Genomic DNA, 13,141 nt, shown 5'->3' on the forward strand with positions numbered 1-13,141 from the left:
TTCTTTATCTTACTTTTATTTTATCTTAATTTATTTATTTTGGAACTTAAATGATGTGAACCAAATGATAAGATTATTCATAAAACAAGTCTGGCATCACTGCAAAAACAGCTTCTCATTACGTAACACTTGAGTTAAAAACAAAAGACTTAAAACAGTAGGGTATTACATTATAAATATGATGAATGAGCCACATTTGAAGTTGCTGCATAAAGCCAATAGATCTGAGCACACATCAGTTGAATTCTATATTAATGCACCTAATTGGCAATGTTGCTCAGCAACCATTAAGAATCTTCAGTTACATAGTGTTTAGTTACATGGCTGCGACAGTTCAAAACAAAATATACAGCAGGATCTTTTCATTTCCCTTTCCAGGCTTTCACATTTTGCTTGTTTCTCTACCACAAACCTTAGTGGAATCTTAAAAAGCTTCCATAGGCTGATCGCAGGCTGGTTCGAATTCTCAGAGGCCTATGATCACGTCTGGGGCGAGGGAAAGCTGTTTTTGATGCGGACACTAAAGGGCAGGCAGTAACCAAATGTCTCATAACCTTCACAGCTGTTTCCTTCACTCTCCAGCCAAAGTCCCGCCCCCTCCTTTCCTCCTTATCTGCCATTCCCATTCCAACCTGGCATCATCACAGTGAATCAGAACAATCACCTTTCTTACAGTGTCCTTTAGTCAGAGCATGAGTATAAAACAGCATCGTGAACCCTGTCAGTAACTCTGCAATCTTTCCACAGCGAACCCCGTTGTTACTTATTTATAGTAGCATGTTTCCCAGAGGGCCAAAGTAATTGAAACCAAATGTGTGGAGCCAGCGAGATAGAGTAGCAGTAGCATCTGGACAGGAGAAAAAGAGAAAGAGATAGAAGCGGGAGGTACTGGGGAAACCCTTTGTCTACTATCGTGACACAAACTTTTTGGCTTCCAATTAATACAAGACTTCAATGCACTGCCAGAATATTCCAATACAATGGGACTGTAAGGAAGAGAGACAGAGAAAGAGACGAAAATAACTCAGTAACCCAAACTGCTCCAGCGCAGATAGAAAACTTCCCAAAAAAAATGAAGTAGCAGTTCACATTAAGCGCAGCCCTGTCTGTCTGCTGCCAGGAAGTCACATGCGTTTCCTCGCACAAAGTACAAGTCAGAAACAATAAGTTAAAAACTTACCATCCTGACCATGGCTCTCAATCTGAAGTCCAAGCTAGTGCACACAGGGTGTGACAGGCAGATAAAAGTAGACTGAGACACCCCTTAAAGATGGCATGAGGCCTATTTTCTCTGTCTTTCGCTTTCTTTCTTTTTCCGACTGACTTCAGGCAGTTACAATCCCCCCTTCCGACACTGTCATTTTTTCCAATAGCAGACGCGCAAGCCAAAATCCCTGCCCCAGAGTCTGCAGGAATTTCCTGGACTCTTAGTCTGGTATCTGCAATAGAACCACGGCGAACAGCGACTGAGTCTTGTGACGCTCTGCTACCATCTGCCTGAGTAACTGCCCTCTGGTTTGTGGCCAGATATAGTACTAGGAGACACATGGGGGAAGTTAGGGGGTTGATGTCTGGGGTTTTTATTTTAGTACAGCCCCTCACCCTCCATATGTGTGTGTGTGCGTTTCAGCATGCAGCCATGGGAATTGGAAATGCATTTACTTTTCTACTTGATGTTCCTGCCTGGCTGACTATGAGGGATAAATTTGCCACAATGCCTTTCCTAGGCAGCTTTTTCTGCAGGCATGAAGTCATCAGACTGATGAATAATAGTAATCATTGTTTAGGTCACTTCCTTTAACTGGCCAGATCAGCATTAGCAGGACGTACCACAGGGAGCGTGAAACCAAGACCACATGCGCGATCAATAAACAGAATCCCCAGGGCGATTAATCAGCATGTTCATTGCTAATGCCGGTGGTGTGCTGGACTATGGTGCGTGTTAAGGTACAAAACATTAACATACATTTATTCATACTATGTTTTACCTTACTGCGATGACAAAGAACTGTGTTTGGGGTGTTTAGGCTTGAATTTATTCAGACGGTTGTTTGCTTCACACTCTTTGTCAAGGGTTCGAAAACAACCAATTAGAGTCAGAATTCTGAATCAGGGTTTAGAGGCACCATTTCCATGTAACCTTGCTGAATAATGTTGTGGTTGGGTCGAATAAATTCACAAACAAACCTTCTGCATGGCTTTGTTTTGGAGGAGGTGTCTCCTAGATTTTTCTTGTAAATATAAACCCAAAAGTTTAACATAGTGAATGTGTAAATTAGATTAAATGGAAGTGAATGAATTTGTTCACATAGTTCGGCTATAGCTGTAACACACACTTTACTTCATATAAAGTAGCAGCTCTTTTCCAAAAAAGCTTTTATATAGTCTTATATTATACTGTAGTCTGCACTTTTTCAAATATAATTATTGTTTAATCCAAATAAAACTTCTCACCAGCATCAAATATCGTTTAACCACAAAATAGATGCACTCGGCAGAAAAACAAACAAATTACTGATGACTCTCTCCTTATGTGAGTTTTGTCGCTCACCTATTATTATTAAGTGAATAAATGTCCAGCTAATATGATATAGTAGCCACTACACATTGTGGAAACCTGCTGAATGACTGCCAACAGTCTGAAATATATTATCTACTCCCCAAAAAACAACTGCAGCCTACAAAACCAGGAAGCCAAGAGGTCCTCTGAGGGACAGAGCCAATACAACTAAAGTAAACAGAACTGGAGCAAAGCAAGTGGAGAAACAGATGTGTTTTCTCCATATCAGTAAGTGGAACTGCTGTCTAGGTTTGATATCAAGACTAAAAGAACCAAAATCATCAAATCACACTAAAACAACAGCTCTCATTTACAATAGCGTGTATAAAAACAAACAAACAAACTAGCAAGCAATACCCTTTATCTCCAAATTTAAGTCATGTTTTGCACATTTTATGAAAAATATTGTAATTTGTGTTCCGAAGATGAATAAAGGTCTTTATACTACAAAATTGCATAGTGTCTGTGAAAGTGTTCACATATTTCTCTTGATTTCACATTGTAACTGGATTTAAATTGGATTCTTTTTCCAGTTCATTTGTGATAGGATTGCATTTTGGTCATTCATTTACGTGACAGCAGTGTTTTGGTGGCCTGAAAATGCAAACTTTTGAAAACGGGTTTCAAAGTGTAAGTTTTTGAAAACTATAGCGTTATCATCTCTGTGTAAACTGCAAAAACGCGAATCTGCGAAAACGGACCACATGTTTATTACGTGTTTAGTCTAGTCGATCCATGAAAACAGGGATAGTTTTGATAACGTCATCTGTACAAAGAAAAAAAGTTTCCGTTTTTAGTACATTGTTGTTGTGTAAACGTACCCTTAGTTTGGAATTTGTTTCAGATTGCACATTTTCCCTGTTGAGTTGGTTGTCATGGTTATTAATTTGATTTCGTCATTTAGTTCAGGTGTGTGTTAATTATCCTTGTTTGCATGTATACCTAAAGGTTTAGTTCACCCAAAAATGGCCTGCATAGCCAACAATGACATTTCCTCTCTCAAGATCCATTAATGTACTAAAAACATATTTAAATCAGTTCAAGTGAGTACAGTGGTTCAATATTAATATTATAAAGCGACAAGAATATTTTTGGTGCGGCAAAAAAACCCCCAAAATAACGACTTATATAGTGATGGCCGATTTCAAAACACTGCTTCATGAAGCTTCAGAGCACAACGAATCAGCGTGTTGAATCAGTGGTTCGGAGTGCCAATATTCTCGTCGCTTTATAATATTAATATTGAACCACTGTACTCACATGAACTGATTTAAATATGTTTTTAGTACATTAATGGATCTTGAGAGAGAAAATATCATTGCTGGCAATGCAGGCCTCACTGAGCCATCGGATTTCAACAAAAATAACTTAATTTGAGTTACGAAGATTAACAAAGGTCTTACGGGTGTGGAACGACATGAGGGTGAGTAATGAATGACATTATTTTCATTTTTGGGTGAACTAACCCTTAACCCTAAGTTCCTCTGTTTCTGTTCATTCTTGTCGGGTTGCGTTCATGTGTAGATGTGTTGTAGCAGTTCTCTCTGTTTGGATTACCTGCCTGTGGATTTATTAAAGATCCACAGGCAGGTAATTTTAATTCATCTTCATCATGTTCGTGTACTTTCTAGCAACACAACTGTGTGACAGAAGTGTCGAACATCCCTTTTTTAATGTTAAATAAGTGCATCATCTGGGTATGTGAAATGTCCTTTTTGTCTTGCTGGAGCTTTAAGTGTGAACACATTATTCTATGTATTCTAAAAAATCGCATAGACTCTGTAAAGTGTTCACATCTTTCTCTTGCATTCACATTGTAACTGGATTTAAATCGAACTGGATTTCAGTTTATTATTACTGTGAAGAATTTACTAATGATATTTAGTTTAATACATACACATCCCACTTCAAATCAGGTGAAACACCATAGACCCTAAACCAAAAGAGAACAAACTTAGATGGAGTTTGTATGGAGCATCCACATCTTGTGCATATTGCTGTGAAATATTGTCATGAGCCCTATGAACTAAATAGGCCACCACCTATACTGTATGCCGACAACTTAATTTAAACATATTCAACAATTTAATTTAATCAATTTAATTAAAATTAATTTAAACATATTCATTTGTAGCCCTTTGGGGATTAATAGTAGCAACAGACCATGATTCCCATCTCAACAATTACATGTGAGAAATTATTCTTCTGTAAAATTTGGCCTATTTGGTTTCACATCTCAGTTATTTTCTAAAACAGAAAAATTTCCATAGGATCACAGCTGCATTTTAGTACAATTGTTACATAAAGTGTCAGGAAGTGTTTACATCAAGTACAAATAAATGTATTTATCTAAATCACATCAGCTTGTGTCACAGTGGTTTACTTCAATGCTAGACCATTGATATGACAGTGCGCTGAGCTGCAGTGTTCAACTTGACATGAAACACACAAGAATGTCGATATGTGGTAAGAGCAGGGACAACTGGGGGCCAGAAAGTGAACTGAACATGATACTTAAGGGGACCAGGGGAACAAAATAATCAGTGTTTACCAGTGAGGGAGCTCACTTATTAAGCATAATGAAATCGGCTTCTTTCCATTACTTCAGTGGTACCGCAGGGGCTCCACATTAGTCCTGTTTGTGCTATTGTGTGCATGTAGCCCAAAAGGCTCACTGGAAAAACGTGCCTATACCTACATTTTTGCAAAAATCCCAAAAATGACCTATACAATACTATTCCCTGCAGTTTTTTTTTTTTTTTTTTCCAGCAAAAATCAACACTAGTGCCGGTAAAACAGCAACAACTTTTATTCCTTATTCCATGATTACAGATGCAGATTATTGATTAATAAAGCATTTTTTTAATGCTGTTTCTTGCACAATACTATGGTATGGCTTCAAAACACTTTTCATGATTTGTAAACTTAAGGCAGGAACACACCAAGCCGACGCCGACGAACTAGTGGCGACGAAAGCAAACTGCGGGGTTGGCTCACGTCGGCAGCGTCTGAATCCAAAGTTGCCCTGACACACAAAACCAACGCTCGACAGCCGACGGCCAAGTAGCACGTCCGTCTGCGCCTGCATAAGATGAAATGCCTGTCCGAACCAGCAGGTGGCAGTAGCTGAACAGCCAATCAGAATGATCAGATGGCCCGATGGACCGGCGAGCTCCGGCGCCGATTCGACATGTTGAAAAAAAGCCGATGAGGACCAACTTCAGCCGACGGTACGGAACACACTCAGAAAACTTAGTCGGCCGCCGAAGAAAAACTGCCTGATTAGAAGAGGGAGAGCAGCAATAACCCCCTAGGGTAAATAACCAACATATGCAGATATCGTTAATGTCAATAATTTAATGTACACATATTTCAAGAATTAGTCTGATTCAGGGGAATCATAAAGCCAAATCCTGACTGACGAGAGGAGCTGGGGATGGAGGAGGGTAATTGGCTCCTGAGAAATGCCTTAGCTGCTGATAATACTGAGGAGCTTATATATGGATGCTATGATAGACATCGTATTCCTATAGGTTGACGCGAGTCACCTGTGAGTCAGCTGATGCGAGCTTGACTGACATGATCTAATTTAGTTAAATTATAATGCATTAAGTAAGCATTTCGCTAACAATACAGAGATCCAATACACTGATATACATCTGATATAATAAACTGTTTATGTTCACTTAAGACAACCAACTGTACTTTACTCGCCATAGCATGTTTAGTTCAACGTTTTAGTAATTTTTGGTGTTTATGTCTTTTAGTTTTTGCTTTTAAATGTCTGTATATACAAACCCGATTCCAAAAAAGTTGGGACACTGTACAAATTGTAAATAAAAAAGGAATGCAATAATTTACAAATATCATAAACTTATATTTTATTCACATTGGAATATAGATAACATTTTGAAATGTCATGCCAAATATTGGCTCATTTTGGATTTCATGAGAGCTACACATTCCAAAAAAGTTGGGACAGGTAGCAATAAGAGGCCGGAAATGTTAAATGTACATATAAGGAACAGCTGGAAGACCAATTCTGTGGTCAGACGAATCAAAATTTGAAGTTCTTTTTGGAAAACTGGGACGCCATGTCATCCGGACTAAAGAGGACAAGGACAACCCAAGTTGTTATCAGCGCTCAGTTCAGAAGCCTGCATCTCTGATGGTATGGGGTTGCATGAGTGCATGTGGCATGGGCAGCTTACACATCTGGAAAGGCACCATCAATGCTGAAAGGTATATCCAAGTTCTAGAACAACATATGCTCCTATCCAGACGTCGTCTGTTTCAGGGAAGACCTTGCATTTTCCAACATGACAATGCCAGACCACATACTGCATCAATTACAACATCATGGCTGCGTAGAAGGAGGATCCGGGTACTGAAATGACCAGCCTGCAGTCCAGATCTTTCACCCATAGAAAATATTTGGTGCATCATAAAGAGGAAGATGCGACAAAGAAGACCTAAGACAGTTGAGCAACTAGAAGCCTGTATTAGACAAGAATGGGACAAAATTCCTATTCCTAAACTTAAACAACTTGTCTCCTCAGTCCCCAGATGTTTGTAGACTGTTATAAAAAGAAGAGGGGTGCCACAGAGTGGTAAAAATGGCCTTGTCCCAACTTTAAATCAACTTATTTTCCACTTAAAATGATACATTTTCTCAGTTTAAACATTTGATATGCCATGTATATGTTGTATTCTGAATAAAATATTGAAATTTGAAACTTCCACATTATTGCATTCTGGTTTTATTCACAATTTATACAGTGTCCCAACATTTTTGGAATCGGGTTTGTAGTTTTTGTTATTATTATTTCTATTTTAGTTATTTTAATACAACAGGTTAAGCTAAAGCTTGGAAACTAGATGAAAGAAAATAAGTTTACAATTTTATATATATTTATTTTTTATTTCAGTTAACTTTATTTCAAGTAATGAAGATTTTTTTATGATTTTAGTTTTAGTTAACTATAATAATCCTTATACTTGTAAAATATATTGAATAATGTGTCAAATAATGTTCGTAGTTTTTCCTTCCTGAGACAGAAGATATAGTAGTTTAGTATGAATTAAATAGAAGTTAAAATTAACTACAGTTTATTGTGTAAACAAAATAACAATAATGACCAGGAAAAAATTATAACTATAAACCATCCCGAAATACACCGTGACTCTTATTCTGAAATGTCTGCAGTCTGCACTGTAGCCTATTGTAGTAGCAGGCTACTCACGAGGGAGATAAAATATGCATTCTTACAAACGTCTAAAACATATTACCATATAAACATTGTATAGTAAACATTGTCATAATTCATTAATATTAGCTTATATGCAATCGCTTGGCATAAATGCGCGCTATTCATTAATTGCGAAGAAGTCTGAAGTGCTGCTGGGCGAGCCTGTAGAGTGCGCAACAGCGCCGCTTTTCCCACGCTTAGATCAGCACGTTACAGTTCATATGTGCGCATCTTCCACACAGGACAGCAGTTCTGACTGGATATCTCCCCAAATCGTCCCTGTCTATCATTTTCATCTCGTTTTGTTCATTGACGAAAATTAGAGTACATTTTAGTCATAATTTAGTTTATCATTCAAAACGCATTTTTCTCCATGAAAAAATGTTGATGACGAAAATTAGTCGTCAATTAACGAAATTAACACTGGTCACAACACCTGTTGAAAGAGTTTAAAGACTTAGAAGCACGTTAAAATGGCATGGTTGCTTCAGCAAACACTTCTTTTCACATTTGCTTTTTTTTTTAACACTATCAGTTAGGTTTAGGGTAGGGTTAAGTCTAGGTTGTAAGTTATTTTCAAACTCAATACAGCATTAACCATTTAGCGCCACTCACCGGACATTTTATTTATGAACTGCTGCAAAACATACCACAACTGAAGTAATATAACATTGCTACATTCACACTCATCTGTTTTGGATAAAACTTTAAGCACCACTCACTGAATATTAAAGGGGACCCTTTTACAAGATGTTATATAAGTCTCCGGTGTCCTCAAATGTGTCTGTGTAGTTTCAGCTCAAGATACCCTGCAGATCATATATTATAGCTTGTCAAATTTGCCCCTATTTGGGTGTGAGCAAAACCACACCATTTTTGTGTGTGCCTCTTTAAATGCAAATGAGCTGCTGCTCCTGGCCCCCTTTCCAGAAGAGGACAGAGCATTAACAGCTCACGCTTTGGTTGCTCATTAACAATAAAACTGGAGAATATCATGCAGCCAAAATGACGATTGTCAGTAATGGTGTTCAGCCTTACGTTGTTCAAACCAGAGTTGGTCACTGATGGAGAGACTCAAGAAGAAGTTACAACTTATAGAATGCATCTGGACGTTTCTGAATGGTTAGTGGAAAAATGTATGTAGTTGCTGTGGAGATGATTTAACTCCTCGACTAGAAAGTGCCATCATGTTACTCTTTTGTGCATTCCAACGTTGAATTGACCCTCGTTTGTGAAGCTGTCTGGTGTAGAATGATGGCATGGTAACAACACTCTACAAAAACAACTCTTCCTCTTCTCTAAAGCAGCCAAACATGGTCTCACCCCCTTTGTTGTGTGTTCCTGGGGGCAGGATTTATGTAAATGTCAGGGTTTGTGATGTCACCAACCCGGGAAGAAGCTAGATGTAGTCCTTAAAAGAGTGATTTCTATAAAAGAAATTATCTCCCTTTGCATTTAACTCTGAGCATCGCAACTTTGTAGATGTTGTTTATGCTCAAACAGCAACATTACACGCTAACTAAAGTTAAAAAAGGTTAAATCATAATCACGAAATCACGAAACATGCAACACGTATCACGAAACACGCAAGAAGCTACATAATATCATTTTGCAGAAATGTTGCCACAGGCATGTATTTCCAATGAGCCTGGGTTGGTTCAGCTACAAACATTAATGTCTACTGATCTGCAGTCAGGCACTACCAAGAAAAATTCCCGCACTGTTTAACATTTGAGTGCCCTAGGAAAACTTCTGCAAAGTTGAGCAACTGTTTGCGCAGCTACTTTGAGTAAAACAGTTATCAGATCTGATGCCTGTTTCAATATGGCGCAAAACTGCCACACATAGACCAAGCATTAAAAAGACAGATTTCATATCAGCACAGCTAAGGACAACAAACTCGGCCGTTCTATCAAAACAACCCTGCGGGGTAGAAATGCTATTAGCCTCTGTTAATCAAAACGCCTGCCACTGCATCAGGCATTCCTCCCACAGTTTGGGCAAAACATATTGCCGTCATTATGCAAAGCCGCTTTTCTGGGTCGAAGTGCTGATTGTTCCTCAGAAGCTGTGAATGATCAACATGACGAGTCTGGCATGGCAAGACAAGGCAGCGTCTGCGGGCAAGTCATCTTGGGAGAGAGGATAAAGGGGAGGGCTTGAAAAATCCACCCATCCGACGCGAGTGAAGCCGCTGTTAAATGTTCCTTGGCACTGTAACTATTGTTTAACTGTTCAGTGGGTCAAAAATGAGAGGGGCCTTTTTTATTGACTTGATCGTTATAGGGATGAAGGATCACCTCCCAGGTTTTAGACTCTACTCATGCGCGCACGGATGGCTGAACAGATATAGTTGAACACTCACTATCATACCTGCACACTCCAAAGTGGTGAAAAAGGTGACATGTTTACAAAGTAAATAGAATTAGGGGGGTCTGGTCCCCCAGGAGAAATTTTTTGTGATTTTAACATATAAACTAAGCATTCTGGTGCACTCCCACAAGAATATAAGTGGGAAAAACAACATTTGCTTCAAGTAAAAAACAAACAAACATTCATTGACACCAGGGCTGGGCATTGACACAAATTTCACAATTGGATTAGATTTTGATTCAGAAGCTTGCGATTTCATTTCGATTTGATTACCTTCAATTCAATAATGATTAATTTGGGGCCTACCAGGTACAGTACATGGCAAATTTCCTCAAAGAAAAACTATCTAATGCTGTAAACTATACAGGGAACCACAGCTGGTACATCATTATAATATTAAAGGTTAAAATTAAATGATTTGTACTTATAAATTACACATAAATAAGTTTTGTAATAACGTTATAATAATTTTTAATGACATAATTATCTTTCTACATGTTTTTAATACTGTTTCTACTCGTTTTTAATATCGGCCTAAACATTGGTGGGCTGTCATAAAACGGTTTTATTCATTCAGTATTGAAGCACATGTTAAGTACATGAATATGCAATAGCCTATAGTCACATATCAAAATGCTCCTCTCTAAGTACATTTTTGTAGCTGACTAACACGTTTTTTGACACTGGACGCTTTTCTGAGGTAAATATTGCAGTAAATGTGACATTTTTACAAGCTATTTTATTGCCGCTTTTCCACAGTTGAAACAATGGTTGATTGATTAATGTTACATATGACATGATACGGATTTCAGTAAGTTGTACTGTATCTTTCAACATACCTTCGGTATTCATTCATCCTACATCCATTCATGTTTATTTCGTGTTGTAAAGCGGAAGAGATGATCGGTTCACGTGCGCTCTGCCTCTGTTTGAACTGAAGCGCTATAGTGATGTGTCAGTCACACCACAGAGCGCCAAAAAAGATCAAGACAGCTCGAGAGACGTCTATGGTCGCACTCCAGTCTATGGGAAAGTAGCCCATTTTCGATTCTTGTGAGGTTTATTGTGCCTGAAAACTTTCCCTGACACCCCCCAGCCTCCAAGAAAAAAAAAAAAAACTCTTTGGATCTACACGATTCACATAAATGACATATTTTGATTCAAAACGGCGAATTTTGCCGAAAGGCAACTAATTTGCAGGTATGCACTATTGTAGCAACTGTGGACGAACCAGACAAATGAATCATTCAGATGAATCTTTCAAAACATAATTCTAATTCAGAATTGGGGTTCCGGCTCCGGCCCGTCTGCAGATAAAGCCAGGCTGATTACTTTTACGACACATGCTTCCTGATACCAGAAGCGACATACCAAAGGGTCACCCAAGAAGACAGAGAGACAATCCAGACCCTTTTGTTTCCTTACTTCACAGGAAAGCCAAAGAGACTGCTGAACAAATAAATCTGCTTCAAAATTGTTCCAACAATTTTAACGGACTTATCAAACATCTTTTAACTACATACATTTTGCATTATGTGTCCACAAGTACTACCTGTAAACAGTTAGGCTTTAGAACACTCACAATTCATGTAAATGTGTTAACTCTTGACTGAATGACTGAAAGTATGCCTTATTTGGACTTAATTTGATTCTTTCCCCCTTTCCTATATCCTGACTTGAATGAAATCTGTTTAAAAAGTATTGTATTCCATTTAATAGAAGTTATGTTAAAATGGCACTCTATGCTGAAGCAGAAACAGGATGTAACACTTATGTTTTATTGGGGGCAGAGGAAGGCCCTCTTGAAACAGGACAATGTCTGATTGGCCAAGACTCCTCAGAGGTGGGACAAACAACTAAGTTTAAACGATCATATTGCAAGATAGTGAACCAGGAGTTGGTTAGTTCTGGTAAGAGAAGTCAAGACAAGTACCAAGAACAATGGAGTAACAAGAAGAACAGACAAGCCGCTCATTCAAGCCATCCAACCTTCACTCACTTTTCTTTTCTTTACTTAATTGTCCTTTACCGCAGAAAGTCTCGTGTTCTAAGTTTCGCCGCAAAGTTCAACCAACGACTTTTGCCGCTTCAACTCCAGCGACAAAGAGACTTCCCTTTAATTTTTCAGCAAGCTCAAAAGTGATTGGGTTCTACCGAACACAACACGGACCTTGAATACCCTGCGACAACTCAACGACTTGAAAAACTCTTCTCTACACGCCAACGAGGGATATTCACATTCAAAGTCGACGCAAGCAAGTACCTCCAGATTAAAACTGAACTGGTGCATTTAATGATTCATGGTTCGTTCAGGTCAGATCTTCTGAAAAGCATAACTTTGCTAGGAATTCATCATATCACACTCTCTCTCTCTCTCTCTCTCTCTCCTAAACTCTTCCTCTCTCACTTCCTGTCTTACTGCAACACGTATGAATGAATGTATGTATGTGTGTGTTCGTGGTAGATTAGCTTGTGTTAGAATAAATAAAATCTCTTGTAGATTTTAAAAGAAAGTGTCTTGTATTATGTGCTTTATGATTTAATGTCTTAAACTGTGATCAAGCTACCTGCTTTAATCAGGGTTTTCACGAGTGTTGGATATTTATATCCGTTACAAGAGCTTATTACGGCTCGAGCAAATGAACGCTGGACGAATCAGTTGCTCGGTCGTAATCTAAACAACTCTTTATAATTCCCTATAAATATTTCATTTGAGCTAATTTTACTTCCTAGGGTGTTTTCCCTACACTATACCCAACTTTCCTTCATGCATCTTTTCAGAGCCTTTATTGTAATTTTTTATCAAAGTATGCTAAATACAACAGAAACAGCATCATTTACATAACCAAGTCAAAAAATTAGTACATAAAAGGACTTGAATTGGTGAATCAATCATTTGATCTGAATCTGTTCATTAATGATTTATAGAATTGAATGTCCCACTTGCCAAAGCTACAAA

General features: G+C 38.3%; 1 protein-coding gene across 6 annotated transcripts in view; it reads right to left on the reverse strand.

Moving 5' to 3' along the window:
• sgcd (sarcoglycan, delta (dystrophin-associated glycoprotein)) overlaps positions 1-13,141 on the reverse strand; it is a 258,141-nt gene that overhangs the window by 127,958 nt on the left and 117,042 nt on the right. The window contains exon 1 of one of the 6 annotated variants that reach the window (XM_048165457.1): positions 1,181-1,958. The exons of 4 other annotated variants lie outside the window; for them this stretch is intronic. Coding sequence is in view for 1 of the 2 variants with exons in the window: in XM_048165455.1 (XP_048021412.1) it covers positions 1,181-1,192 (12 nt within the window). In the remaining variant the exon portion in view is untranslated. Of the gene's footprint in view, positions 1-1,180; positions 1,959-13,141 lie in introns of those variants that run through there. One more of the 6 variants, XM_048165455.1, reaches the window with a different exon arrangement.

This window comes from Megalobrama amblycephala, linkage group LG18, assembly GCF_018812025.1.
Source record: "Megalobrama amblycephala isolate DHTTF-2021 linkage group LG18, ASM1881202v1, whole genome shotgun sequence".
In the NCBI taxonomy this organism is placed as follows: Eukaryota; Metazoa; Chordata; class Actinopteri; order Cypriniformes; family Xenocyprididae; genus Megalobrama; species Megalobrama amblycephala.